Here is a 15,377-nt window from a genome sequence, read left to right on the forward strand (position 1 = left end):
TTTTTAAGGATCCACAGTTCAACCTCAGTTTGATAAAATTTCACGCGATAGAAACGCCTGATGTTAAAATAGGCCATCTAACTAAATATGGCACCCAATTAAACGAAATAACAAGAGAAGCAATGGAAATAGGAAATCATCAGAGAACAAAAACATTTTATGAGGAAGCAATAAGTTGGATCACGTATGCCATTTATATCTTAGACGGATTAGTAATACTGTACTTAATGAATAAGTTTAAAATATTTTATCTTCTTAAATGCTTGACATTAGGGGCATTCAAGCCTTGCACCTCTGTTTATAATCATTGTCTCTTTAATTATGGCAACAATGCTCGAAATCAAAACTCCTGTGCGACAGAAATGCCCATGGGAACATTGGTCCATGTTAATTCCAGTTCCATTTCATTAAATTTAGATGTGTCCCCAATCTTTCAAAGAAAAACTATAAGCCTCAGACAACCAGAGCCAAAAAGAAAGGTTCCTCGATCTAGGTCTAGACTTCGCATATCAGAATTCGACAATGATATATGTAACAATGTAATATACTTTTGAATCTATGAAAATCCCTATTGTAAATTTTGTAAAAAGGGAATTTTCATCTAACAGCGGGGGTGTTATGCACCTAAGCATTACTTTATTATTTACTAGGTTAGCATTCTTAGTACCACACGATAAGTAACCCTTTGTCAGCAAAGATTGTACTAAGGCGTAGAAACTTTCGTTATTCAGACGCAACAAAGGGCAGTCGTCGAACTGTAGGCTCCGAGTGAGCATCGTCCACTCATAGAAAGGAAATTAGCATAGAATTGTGCCTTTGCTAACAAAACTTGATAGAATAAAGAATAGTTTGCTTCTGCTATTTTGGTATTATCAAAAGTGTTAAAGATTATTTTATAACATCCTCACGGCATAACAATGCATATAATAAAATTTAACCACAAGAATTTGAAAAGGCGTACATCAAAGCAGATTTACAGTTAATTATTATATTTCCTCCAGTTTATATTTCGCGCTCGAGTGTACGGAGCCGTCAGTATCGCCATCTAGTGTCATTCTAATTGATTTTAATTTGGTCGTAAAATGGAATGGTCGTAGAGCTGTTTGTTTAAAAGATACTCAGAATATGTCATTCGTTTAGAATACACTTGTTTACTATAGAAATGAATTATTTATATATGAGAAATAATGTCAAAGGTTTTCTAAAATAAATGAGTCTGAAAAACTAAAAAGTATTAATACATATCAGAAACGGAATATTACGTTCCACGAAGGCAGTGTCAAAACGGTGCCAACGTGATCATCGAATATTATCGTTAAAGTATCAGGTTATTGTGAAAATATTTGCTGATTTGATAGAACAAATACTTTGGGAAGCCAAATATTGAGAGAAAAGAATGGGAAAATCGCGGAACGGAAAAATCGCAGCTGCCAGTACGGCAGTTGCGTTCCTTTTGATTGTCATCGCTTTTACCACGCCCAACTGGCTTCAAACTGATGGTAAATTGGAAAACCCACAATTTAATAAAATTGGTGAGTAATATTACATATATATATATTTAATATTATGAATAAATAAGTTCCAAAAACATTAGATTTTTTTATATACAAAAAGGGTTGGGCTAAATGAGTTCTTGATGATTGTTTACATTCATGTTATAATTTGAGATAATTTGTTGGACATGCATACCAAAAATGATATTGTTACTTTTCCAATTATTTATAAATCTATACGTATTTGAAAAGGTATTTTTACCAGATATTGTTATTATATGTGTCAACAATATAGAAATTGTCAATATATAATTCAATTTATCTTTAATGTTTGTACGTCATATATTACTGTTGTTTTTCTAGGTTTATGGCAAGTATGCTTTCAAGGAATTGAAGACACACATCACTTTTATGACACTAAATTTGTTGGATGTTGGTGGGTCTTTGAAGAAGAATATTACATTATCCATGATTTGTTGCTACCTGATTTCTTCGTAGCTACACAATTCTTCTTTACTCTCTGTATGACTCTACTTTTGATTGGAGGTTTCCTCACTGCACTGTACACATGCTGTTCTCGTCAGCATGACAAATACCAGTTACTTCTTTGGGTTATTGGAGCGAATCTCACATTAGCTGGTATTTGTGGTATAATCTCAGTTATTATATTTGGAGTGCATGGTGACAGTCGTGTATGGATGCCTAATTGGGAGCATAATGATATTGGATGGTCATATGCTTTAGCTGTTGTTGGTAGTTTTATTTTAGTTGAGGCAGGCATACTCTTTTTAGTCGAGGCCCGAAGACATAAGAAAAAACAGGAAAGAATACTTGGTGAAGAGGGCAAAACGCATACCACCATCTAGAACTTAAATTGAAATTGTACTACACTTAATCCATTTTAGACAGATTACTGATCTAACGTTTTAATATGTTAGATATCAAATAATAGATTTACGTATGACATACGTAGTGTATTTGATCGCGTAGTATTCTATATATATTTTTTTCATTTTTGTCAATATGTTATATGAATAAACTAAGCAGCTATATTATTGTAATGTTGAATTTGCACGCCTCCGTCTATATCTTATATATAATTTTTAGACTATGTGAAGTTTACCGACACGAAACTGTGCTTCTAGCATTTTTCCAAAATCATAATACTTTGCAAACTGCATCAATGAAAATTTCGATATTTTTAATCATATTTTACGTTTCAATGCAGATTCTTTGTTTTCCATCCTTTTATAAAATATACTAAAGGAAAACCATTTTTTTACCACTAAGTATTTAAAACTTAATTTCCTTTTTTATTAATATTGTATGCTTATATGCATGCAAACTAATTAAACATGCATTACTGGAATGTCTATCTCGTCCATAATCCGTCCTTTAACCATAAGAATAATTTGTACAAATACATTTACATTATATAACATTATTATCAAATGCATGTTGTGCCTTGTTAGATTTTACATTCTTTGCAGAATGTATTCTGTTGGCGCAATTTGTAATAAATCTCAAATGTCTAATGGTATTTTTAATAAAAATATATTGTCATAGAACTCTTGTGGTTTCCAATTACTCTATCGCAAACCGAATAAAAATAGAATACCACTTAAGTAATATTAATATACAATATTAGAAATATTTTATATTACCACGTACAGATGGGAAAATAATATTACGGAAACAGTGCGCTGTTATTTGTCATTCCAGCAACTTCAGTAATGGGTGATAATTGTTAAACACGCCCATGTACTGACATACTTGGCTACCGTGGGAAATAGATTTACTAGAAATTAAACTGCATACATGACTCAAGCTTCATACTCGCGCAAGAAGATATTGTGAAAATCAAAGATTGATATAAGAAGGTTTGTGACCTTGAAATTATGCAAGAGAGGGGTATTTGCATAAAATGTTCAATGAAACGCTGTATCACTTTTTATTATGCTAGTAAGGATTCGATAAATAACCACAACTGCATTTTCCCATGCTTCTCCCATGATTATCATTGTCTCTAGATTCATCGAAGGACTATTTCCCTTTCATGCATTGTAGTAGCCGCGTAGTTTACTCTCCGACCAGAAGTGAAATATAGTTTTGTCTTTAAAAATTTAGACTTACGATTGACCATTAACGAAGTAAGCAATTATTATTATACTTGATATACCAAAGACAATCCATAGATTTTCAATTCATTCAACGGTTTAAATAATTGTATAGTACAATACAAATGGAATAGTGCGTTTCATGATCAGATTAGTGAATGGTCATTACAAGTACACAGTACATTTTATTAGAAATTCGAAATTCTATGACAGGAGTGGAGCAGTATGTAGTCACAGTAAAGTTGTAAGAAAGTGTTATCATTTCTCACCAAACATAATCATGCATAGTCTTATGTACAGCTTTGTCATTTTATTTCATAGCAATTATTTATTTTTACGAGACATTTTAATACTTAAATACATCTTCTTCCGCCAGGCCAGACATGCTTAATTCGTCGTTTCAGTATCGTCAAATCATAACTGTTTAGTGGGGAATGTAAACATTATTTCGGTCTAATCAGTACTAATTAATTTTGTATAACACTGTAAGTCTAAAAATAATTTCATTGATTACTACTGATGAAGTGCAAATGAGAAAGACTCTGAATGACTTTGTGTACTGTGGAAATAGAAAATATATTGTCCATTTAAAATCTGTCACAGATTAGGATTAGGTTAGTACATAAGCCTGGTAGCTTCAATATGGCTGCTGACATCAGTGTTTTGGGTGTGGTTTAAGTGAAATCATTCTTTTAAGTGAGCGTTACATGTTATCCATTTTACTTTAGCAGGATATCCGCATTGTATTTTCATAAAAATGAAAAAACGAAGCTTGTCTGGGAACGTTGGCGTGGGGATATTCGTCGTTACTTTGGTGTGCGTTTGTGTAGCTTTTGGTACCCCAGCTTGGTTGGTTAGTGATTATCGACTCACTGGAGCAAAAGTAGATAAACTTGGACTTTGGAGACATTGTTTTCGCTCTCTTCCGAATCCACAAGAAGCTGATGCACCTAGACGTTTCTTTGTAGGGTGTCGATGGATCTTTGATCCATTTACAGCTGGTTATGCTGATATCCGCAGCTTCCTTGTACCACGTAAGTTTTACAAACTGATTGAATACCATTATATATTACAATTATTTGTAGAGTTCTATTTTGCACAATTAATATCATTGTTATTTCAATAAATTTTTATCTATTATAGATATAAAACTATTTTGATGCTTGAGTTTAATTAGAAATCATTTGTTTACAGCATTTATGGTGGCCACGCAGCTGTTCTTTACATTCTGTCTGATGTCCTGTTTGGTGTCTTGTGGCCTGATACTGCTATTTGTTTTGTGCTGTGATCCTGAGCAAAAACGTTATGTGCAGCTAATAACAATCATAGGTTATATTTTGTTGGCTGGAGGTATCAGTGGCAGCTTGGCAGTAATCATCTTTGCGTGTTTTGGAAATGCCGACGGCTGGATGTTAGGGCATGAAAATAATTACTTTGGTTATTCTTTTGCATTGGGTGTAATTGGCAGTGTGCTATCCCTAATAGCTAGTACACTTTTTCTTATCGAGGCTTATGTTCAACGCAAGAAACGTAAATATCTGAAAGAGTCTCAAACGCGCTTTCAACTCGAATCTCAGGCATAAGACTTTCTGCAAACAGGAGTTTGTACAGAAAAAAAAAATCAACTTTGTCAAAAGTGATATTATCTGTCTTATTGATAGAAATATCAAAACGTTCATTTTCTTGATATCCGTATTATTTCTAATAAATATTGCAAAATTATCCGTCCATAGGCTACTAATTTGTTGATACTTTTATTATTTAAGATACGTTTATATTAAGTATGCGTTGTGTAAGAAATCTAGATACTAATTAATTATATACCCGACTTTTTAGGTCTATAGTTTTTATGGAGAACACAATAATGTTTATCATGGCAATAGTTTTTACTCACATGTGGCCACGCGTGTGTCAACAATATGCACGTGGAATATGAATTTAAAAAAAAAATTTAACTTTCACTGTCCGTTCGTAATTGAAATATACGAAACTGCAATGTATTATCCGTCCATAAGTACAAACAAAATCAAAGAATGATGTATGTAATACACTTACGGTTGGCTTTGTATTTCTTTTATAATGAACTATTTTATAATAAAATACATATTTACTAATTAACAAATAAAGCATTCACAAATTAGTCACATTCGTAGTCACACGAGCTACAAATTTTTTTTCAGAATTTGGAATTGTCATTAAGGTTTACCTATTTAGATTGATAAAAAAAATGGTTTGATGTTTCAAGATTAAACGAAGTATCGAATTTAAATTTGTAATAATAAGGAAGAAATCACGGTTGAAGAAAATGTGTATTTCTTATACAAAACTTCAAACGCGTTTTTTTCGAAATCGTATTTTATAAAATCAGTTTCAGACATATCTCAGAAAAGGTTGATTCGATTTACTTGAAATTTACATGGTTATTCTACAAATAGTTATTTAATCTCTATCATAGGTTGTTTTGAATGCTTAGTTTCCCCATTATCAAAAAAACATGATTTTTTAAATAAAAAATCACTACTTAAAATTTGTACGACCATTTTTTTTAACAAAATTTAGAAAACGGATATAATAAAGACAAGTTTTACTAATATATTTTAAGATCATCTTTGGTTTTTTTTTTTTTATTAACTCCTGTGGAAGATACATCTGGTATCACAGAGCCACGATTTGTAACCTGCCTAGAGCCGATAGCTGTATTTCCGCCATATCTCAACATTTTTTATATAACGGAAAAATATGTACTTTTCACTATAAAAAATGTAACAAATAAACCTTATAGTGTCATACAAAACAGTTCTTGAAAGTTACTTATTTTTTGCATCACTAGGTACACCCCCTTAAAGAATATTTGATGTAAAAAGAAAAGCATGGTATGTGTTTGAATTATTTTTAGTATTCAGTTGGTGAAATATTCCATAAATAGTAATATAGATATTAAGATATTCTACTACAGATAAGACAATATTTGAATATTTAGAATTTGCAGCATGTTCAAACTAATTTCGAATATTTTTGTCAAATAAAATAGCTAGCTGTCTTTCGAATATTCAGTTCATCTTCACTGACAAGTGCATTTAAAAGAAAATTAGGTTGGTGATATTGGCAGTTCTTTTAAGGTCTATCTACAATAAGACGTTGTCGTAAGCACTAGGCGGAAGCGTTAGTCGTTGTCGTGTCGTGCTGTCGGAGACGGGGCAGCGTTCCGACTTCTGTTTAGAACCATGCTTGAGGTCCACAGCACCTCTGGTGGACAAACCAGGCGGCTTGTTTTTCCCCAAACGAGAAGCATCTAGGGAACGTAGTTTTATATTGTTTGAAGGAATGAGTGAGTTTAAACACGAGGCAGTTAATTCTTCTTTGTCCGTGATACGCAATTATTAATAATAAAGAAACTTTGATCTTGAAGACTTGGTGTTCCAATAAACCGATTATGTCACCTATCTGCACCCTGGATTGCCGTGAATAAACAACTTCGTTCCGACATGAATCCACAATGTCGTTACCGTAACGCATGACACTTCGGTTCCGCAGCCAATCAGAGTACAGAATGTTTTGTGGCAAAGGGCGGTGTTGCCACCGGCGTGCACGTTAACGTTTTCGGAAGACGGAAGAGATGGGAGATGACCAACTCTCTTACGACAGCCGACTACGACATCCGTCAAACGCTTCCGTCAAACGGCTTCATTGTGGAACGCACGTTCCGTCTTCCGACAACGACTTCCGTCATCCGTCTTACGCTTACGTCTCATTGTAGATAGCCCCTTACAATACAGGGTGCATTCCGGTGACAGTACTGTGCAGTATTGCCAGTACCACTGAACTATAACCATACTGGAATGCGTACGGCAGTGGTGCGGGCGAGTAGAGAGAGATAGCAAGGACACAGACCATCGACACAGACGATGTTAGAAATCTGTCTATATCTCACTCTGTACAGTCTCTGAAAAAGTTTAAGCTGGATGACTCATCGACATATAGTACTGGACTGCTCACTGTAGCTGTAGAAAGTGTAATCGGGAATAGAAAGAGAGAGCAAATCGTAAGAACCGTTCTGTCCTTTCGTATAATTTTTCTATTAGTCGAAAGGTTTCTGGGTGGAAGGGGTTCAGGACTGTAATATGCAAAATAAGAACCATATGAAAGATTACTCCGCACATCTAGAATGTATGTACGTTGTTACAGTCGAATCATGGAGACAAAAGCCTCCGTGAGTCAAATCTCAATTGTCGTGATTACTTTATTGTAGTTGAGTTTATCAAAATTCAATATTACTACAAAAAATAGTGACTCGCTGTGTTAAGTGTGGACTACCGCGAGACCTGTATTTTGAGCCCAATACGATAATCTTTCACAACTAAGTAAAATGGAAAAATAACCTTAAATTTTATGATTAACATAAGATTAAATCAATTCTTAAACTTATAAAATGTATAAATAGAGTTCATCATGAAACATACATTTTACTGCACGGGGTTCCCTTATTCCTGGTTCCGCTCCTGCCCAAGAGAAGGACAGCACGGTCCTTACGATTTGCTATCTCTTTCTATTCCCGATTACACTTTCTGCAGCTACAGTGAGCAGTTCAGTACTATATGTCGATGGGATGGTTTTAGTAATAAAGCCATGTTTTTAGCAAACAATATTCGAAACTATTTGCAATTTTTGGAAATATTTACTTAGAAAAAGATAAACCTGCGGTAGAACTCCACAGGGCATTTATCATAAATTTGTACATTAGTGCTAGCTTTGTGGTGGTGTGGCTGGCACTAATATGCGGCGTTACATTTTCGCAGGGCTTATACACCATATGCGCAGTCCAATTCGGAAAGGACAACCTTATAACAAGGGGATGTGAGACAGCTCCGCACTGGCCGAGCTACGTCCGAATACAGGCGTACGGATTCCAGTATGGTTATAGTTCAGTGGCCAGTACTGTAACCAACGCTGTGTCCTTATTAATCCATACGCATCTAAGACAGATGTAATTACTTTTACATTACTGTCAGTACATTTCGGAACGCACCCACAATCGACGCCGATAGACACGCTTCTCTTAGATACACTATGCCATTAGAGAATTCTTTTAGATCCAACAAATAAGCTTTCGGCTCTAAGCGACATGTGTTGATCTGTGTCGATTAGTACCGTAAGAGAAAAATGCCCATTGAAAATGCTATAGGTACACTGAACTCTAACCATACTGAAATCTGTACGCCTGTATTCGGAGGTAATCCGGCCAGCGCGGAGCTGTCTCACTCCACGTGGTTATAAGGTTGTCCTTTTCGAATTGGACTGCGCATGTGGTGTACAAGCCCTGTGGAAATGTTGCAATGCCGCATTTAGTGCCAGCCACGCCAGTCTAAACTACAAATTTGTTAAGAATGTCCAGGTACTCCTGTGTAAATTCGTGTACATTGATGTGGAGTCCTACCGCAGGTTTATTTTTTTGTAAGTAAATATTTCTGAAAATTGCAGAGGAAAAACATGGCTTTATTACTGAAGTCATCCACCTTAAACTTTTTCAGAGATTGTACAGTGTGTGATACAGACGGGCTACTACCACTGATATATACATATATCAGTGATCAGTGGCTACTACCCTCGGCTGTGTCCTTGCTATCTCTCTCTACTCGCCCCCACCACTGCCGTACGGATTCCAAATGGTAGAGTTCAGTGTATAGGTAGTGTACTCTAGAAGTGCTAACAGTAATGGTGATGAAGGCGTGGCGGATTATAATTTTGATTGTTGTGTCATCATAACGTGTAAACAATTCTTTTTCGACCGTCCAAAGAAACCATTAACTTCAGTCGTATTACAAAATTAATAAAAATGTCAGCAGAAAAACAAGAATATCATCGAGCTTCGAGTAAGTTAACAATTATTCTAAAAACATTCAATTTTTTGGGAATATAACCTTAACAATTTTATACATTTTAATCAACAGACGCTGTGGTTTTTGGAGGTATCATTACATACGCAGCTGGATTATTACTGATTATGGCATACATCAGGTAAACATTGGTTTTATATGGTTAACGAGTAACAAAAATTAAAACAACTGAAATAGAATCAAATTTAACCATTAACGTAGTATAACAGTTACTTTTTCATATGATTGGTTTTATAAAACTTTCCTGTAGTTTTAAATTTTTAATAGAATTTTGAACAGTTCAAATATCAGTAGTTCTTTATGACATCTATATATTTTTATATATTAGCAAGGAAAGTTCTAAAATGGTTATTTTTTACTAAACCCAAGATTGTGTGGATTATTTTTACATTTTCTATTATACTGAAATAAGTACAAAAGTAAGATAATCATGATTATTCATTACAATCAGTAGATTAACTATACAAGTTATTTTTTTTAGTCCCTACTGGATACAATCATACCAAGAAACATTCAGCAGCTTTAAGCATATGGGTCTATGGGAATATTGTTTCCACGAGTTCCGATTTCCATACTTTCAGTTTGATAAATTGTTTGATGGATGTCATCAAATCTACTCAGACGAGGTTTATGTGATTAGAAAATGGCTTTTACCGGGTTGGCTCATGTCGGTGCAGGCATTTGCTACACTTGCTGTAATGTTGTCATTTTTTGGGCAAGTTGTCATTGCTATGATTCTGATTAGATGGCCTCTTCATTTTGTGTTACATTATGAGTGGCTTCTATCCTGTATTGCGTTTGTTTGTGATGCTGCATCTGGTGAGTATATCTTTATTTCAATGTGGCATACTTCAAAAGCATAACATTATTGATTCAGTATAACTATAACTGCCCTTAATAATTTGCAATCCTAATTTTTGTTATAATTGCAGGGGCTCTGTTGTTTCTGGCAGTAGCTATTTTTGGTGGACAGTGTTGGCGTCGGGATTGGTTAATGTACCCAAATTTTAATCACTTATCATGGTCATATGGTCTTGCAGTGATCTCTTTTATGCTCCATTGTGTGGGAGCATTTTTTATGTATTTGGATGCTCGTATGGGCTATCAGTTACGTAAAGAGTCTCGTAATTTGGTCATGCAAATGCAGTCTAATCCTCAAAGTCATCATGGTTCTCAACGTAGTGGATACATATAAGTTATCTTCTTGCAAGCATACATTATGCCAATGGGCATTTACAATTTTCTTAAATATTTGATATAACACGACCATGTAATTTATGTATCGTATTCAATTCTTGATACTTTAGAATACTGTCATGCGAATTCCATGATTAATAGTTGAATATCTACGATGTTCAATATACAATAACATTCCGTCCAACCACAGCAATGAATATACAGTAACGTCCAATTGAAGTGCAACACTTGAATTTTTTTATATATCTGTGAAAGTATAACAGATTTCGAAAAACCAAAGATACAATTTTTTAGGAAATTTCCTTCCCGTTCGAATGGTAAAGGTTTTATCCCGATCAGATACAAAATGGCCGAATGGCAGGGGTTGGAGTGAAAAAGTGCATTTTGGAACTTTTTGAAAAATTCGAGATCTAGTAGTTCCGGAAGGAAATTTTTATTTCTAATTAGGACACGAGAGAGAGCATCCTTCGGCATTAAAAAAAACCCCCCATTGAACCCCTGTAGGATCACTCTAGGGGGAGTTACACCCCCTTGAAGTGAAAACACTTAAATGGCCATAACTTGCGAACGCGCCAGCCAATCTGGTCCAGTTTCCGCATGATATCATCTTTAATGATACTGCAGATTCTCACAAAATTATTGTTCTCGGAGATGATCCCGTGACGGAATTTTGTGACTTTCGCTCGAGGAGCTCGGGGGACAATTGCTTGGCGCACGTGGTAGGGTAGTAGTCCCCCGAGCGCCTCGAGCGGAACTAGCAAAATTTAGGCGTTTTTTCAAACGGATAATTTAATCCCTTAGCAAACTTATTTTTAGATGTTTAAAAGCGCGTTTTAATCGTTGAAATCTCAGCTACAACGTGGATAAATATGAAACTTCTATTTCATCGCATTCCTAATGAAAAATGGCGGGGAAGCTTCGGGTGCGCTTGCGAAATCTCGAGATCTCCATCACAGGATCATCTCCGAGAACAATAATTTTGTGAGAATCTGCAGTATCATTAAAGATGATATCATGCAGAAACTGGACCAGATTGGCTGGCGCGTTCGGAAGCAACCCCTGCCATTTGGCTATTTTGTATCCGATCGGGATAAAACCTTTACCATTCGAACGGGAAGGAAATTTCCTAAAAAATTGTATCTTTGGTTTTTCGAAATCTGTTATACTTTCACAGATATATAAAAAAATTCAAGTGTTGCACTTCAATTGGACGTTACTGTATATTCATTGCTGTGGTTGGACGGAATGTTATTGTATATTGAACATCGTAGATATTCAACTATTAATCATGGAATTCGCATGACAGTATTCTAAAGTATCAAGAATTGAATACGTATACTTTCACAGATATGTACCAAAATTCAAGTGTTGCACTTCAATTGGAGGTTACTGTATATATATTTTTATTTTTAGAATACAAAACGTAATCTAATAATGATAATAATTATATTTTAAAATAGGTGTAATAGCTGAAATGATATTTCTGCATCTTAGAACTGTAATTATGTCAATCTATTTTATTGATATTTAACATTTTCCGACTTATATGAATTGAATCCTGAAACCTAATCGAGTTTCTGAACTTTTTGAAGTATTGGCAATGTCGGCTAATTCTATATAATTTTAATGGGGATGATGTTGACCAAGTTTCTAGCCACAGAAAAACAACAGTTTGATGACGTTTCAGTCCGGTTTTGAGCCCTCTTCAGGTAATTTATTAATCCAAAGAAAACACAAGAAAAAGAAACTAATTCTAACATATGTTCTAATATTTTAAATTATGTTGATGTGTTACAATTTGTGAAATTAAAACTTTATGAGACATTTGTACAGAATCTTTGTGAGACATTTTTCTTAAATACTTACGGGTGCGTTAATGATGAGGCATGTCGTTAATATTAAATAGTATTCCCATTATAAGGGAATGTTCAGAGTCAGGAATTAAAAGTAATGACGTCAAAAGGTAAAAAGATACATCGCCCTCACTTTTTGATACGTCTCATCGTCCTACAATACGATATATACTCAGATTATAAAAGATAAGTAAAAGATAAATACTAGCATATCAGTATGTAAAGGATATTGAATTGTGAGATTAATAGTTTTTTATTTGTAACTTACAGAGATGCAGTATGGGCGCAAGAGATGTCTGGGTCGGAATGGAATAATATTAAGTGGTTGTTCCGTTAATATTATTTCAAATTCTTAATTAAATTCCTGGCATATGGCGACAGTAACTCAGATATCTCTTGCATCCATACTGCATTTCTGTAAGTTACAAATAAAAAACTATTAATTTCACAATTCAATATCCTTTACATACTGATATGCTAGTATTTATCTTTTACTTATCTTTTATAATCTGAGAATATATCGTATTGTAGGACGATGAGACGTACCAAAAGTGAGGGCGATGTATCTTTACCTTTTGACGTCATTACTTTTAATTCCTGACTCTGAACATTCCCTTATAATGGGAATACTATGTAATATTAACGACATGCCTCATCCTTAACGCACCTGTAAGTATTTAAGAAAATATGTCTCACAAAGGTTTTGTACAAATGTCTCACAAAGATTTAATTTTACAAATTCTAACACATCAACATAATTTAAAATGTTAGAATTAGTTTTCTTGTATTTTCTGGCTGGAAACCTGGTCAACGTCATCTCCATTAAATATTCTGAACTATGTGATAAATTGCTAAAACATTAACGTATAATATCCACCAAAATCTTTAGCTTCACATGGAAATTTTACTTCCCTATAAAGTGACCTTATATTTTTATTTACACTGACTGAACAATTATAACTATGAATCTCTGTTATGATCATAATTTAAAAAAGCTGTGGGTCATGTATATAATTATTTTACACGAATTCTAAATTTCTATAACTGTTTGGATTTATCTATATAGTTACAAGTTTCAATTTCTGGCAGCTGCACCATGTTTTCATTAATGTTTAAAATGGACGAAATTTCAACTAATCAAAGAATTATAAATTTATTATTTTTTAAATCAATGTATGGTTACATTATTGTTAAAATTTTCATATACAATATGAAATGAAATAAAAATATTAAAAAATTTAAAATCTTGTTTTAAAACTCACCTGGTATCGTGAACTGTGCGGCAATGTCCATAATAGTGCGTATCGTTTCCAACGATGTATTTCCATCAAGAATAAGAAGGCCAGATTTCTCTAAATTAGTTTTATGTCTTACTATTATATCCGGACTGATTGCACTAAAAGCATCCATTTCACCAATTCCGAACAGACATTCGCCAGCGTTATTGATTATGGCAGTATATCTGGAGAAATTCAAAATGAGTTTATATAGGCATGACGTTAATACGTCATTTATAAATTTATAAATAGAATCTTGGAAATAATGCCTTATTTATAAATTAGATCTAGGATAATAATAATAATTTATGAAAAATAAAAAAATCAAATTTGTACAATCGCTTAATACTATCATTCAGAAATCTAAATACACCTAATAAAAAAAACAACATAATATATGTATCTAGGCTCTTGACCGTTGATGCATATTAATTTCTTTTAAATAATAAAAATTTGTAAAGACAGTATTTAAAGGGAATTAAAATTTATTGATAAATTAGAAAACCGTAGTTTCCAGATTGAAGTCTTTAGTCTTCAGTCGAGATGGTAATTACTTTAGATTTCTACTGTTAAATAGGTACTTCATAAACCATCTTGTATTCTTATGAATTAAATGATTATCTCCAATTATTTCGTCTTGAGAAACAACAAACTAATATATTTATTAGTTAATTGCAAAGTGAAGGATTATATCATGTGTATGATCAAATTTTCAAGTACATTAATGTGGTTTGAGCATAATAATAATAACAACAACGACAACAATAATAATTATATTTTTGTATGTCGTTCATTACAAAAATATTTCCTATCTAAGGTATTATCTTTGAAACAAGCGAAATGACAGAGATTTATCATTTTATAAATTTTTATATTATATCGTTTAAATAATATAATAAAAAAAATGAAAAAATTCCAAGATTTTTAATTTATAATTTGAAATTTTATCCATTTTTACCACTTGAATTATCTCGAAAAATATATAGCTATTTTAATACGCGAAGAACAAATTTATAGTGCAAGTTTGGTTTTTTTCATTTCGTATACCTAGATGGTAAATAATTTTGAAATTTTGCACGCACGACCATTAAGCACCAAATAAGGACATATACAAAATGCAGGTTCATATATTGGAAATGCCTGGATGCTCAAGGCACCTTAATATCACGAAATACAAAAACAAAAAAATCTTCACCTGGCTGTATTTGCCGTGTTCAGTACTTGCACCATATCTTCGTTGCCCTGGAGGCTTTTAATTATCCCTTTTCCAGGTTCATCATTTCCAACAACTGATAATAATTTGGTCCCATTCACGCCAAGATTATTTAAAGCAACTGCAATATTTCGGGCTACACCGCCATAACTTTTTCGACTCTGCCCCTTATACATACGTCCATCAAACTGTAACATTCCCGTAAATATTTTTACTAATATATTATTCATGGTGGAAATATTTAACTAACAAAATACCGTTAAATATAATCAGATCGTGAAAATACCATATTATATCTATATCATCTATGAAGCAGTAATTAATATCTTCAGA

At 33.4% G+C, this 15,377-nt stretch overlaps 4 protein-coding genes across 6 annotated transcripts in view; 3 read left to right on the top strand and 1 right to left on the bottom strand.

Annotated features, from left to right (window-relative positions):
- The window catches only part of LOC107263278 (pseudouridine-5'-phosphate glycosidase), a 44,299-nt gene that overhangs the window by 10,559 nt on the left and 18,363 nt on the right, over nt 1-15,377 (bottom strand). For 2 of the 3 annotated variants that reach the window (XM_015730292.2, XM_015730291.2), the window contains exons 6-7: nt 15,027-15,232; nt 13,817-14,016 (exon numbers count right to left, since the gene is read on the bottom strand). In XM_015730292.2, the coding sequence (XP_015585778.1) occupies nt 13,817-14,016; nt 15,027-15,232 (406 nt within the window). Of the gene's footprint in view, nt 1-6,053; nt 6,903-13,816; nt 14,017-15,026; nt 15,233-15,377 lie in introns of those variants that run through there. The other variant, XM_025080636.1, reaches the window with a different exon arrangement.
- LOC107263283 lies at nt 1,057-3,061 on the top strand. Its single transcript, XM_015730299.2, has 2 exons — nt 1,057-1,532; nt 1,857-3,061. Exons 1-2 carry the CDS (start codon nt 1,397-1,399, stop codon nt 2,357-2,359), a joined length of 639 nt encoding a protein of 212 aa, XP_015585785.1. The 5' UTR covers nt 1,057-1,396; the 3' UTR covers nt 2,360-3,061.
- Nucleotides 4,345-5,724, top strand: LOC107263282. Its single transcript, XM_015730298.2, has 2 exons — nt 4,345-4,644; nt 4,805-5,724. The coding sequence occupies exons 1-2, from the start codon at nt 4,368-4,370 to the stop codon at nt 5,191-5,193; spliced, it is 666 nt and encodes a 221-aa protein (XP_015585784.1). The 5' UTR covers nt 4,345-4,367; the 3' UTR covers nt 5,194-5,724.
- On the top strand, nt 8,857-10,920 carry LOC107263281. Its single transcript, XM_015730297.2, has 5 exons — nt 8,857-9,061; nt 9,139-9,480; nt 9,559-9,625; nt 9,986-10,323; nt 10,437-10,920. Exons 2-5 carry the CDS (start codon nt 9,444-9,446, stop codon nt 10,697-10,699), a joined length of 705 nt encoding a protein of 234 aa, XP_015585783.1. The 5' UTR covers nt 8,857-9,061; nt 9,139-9,443; the 3' UTR covers nt 10,700-10,920.

This window comes from Cephus cinctus, unplaced genomic scaffold (genome assembly GCF_000341935.2).
Source record: "Cephus cinctus unplaced genomic scaffold, Ccin1 Ccin1_scaffold0144, whole genome shotgun sequence".
Classification (NCBI taxonomy): domain Eukaryota; kingdom Metazoa; phylum Arthropoda; class Insecta; order Hymenoptera; family Cephidae; genus Cephus; species Cephus cinctus.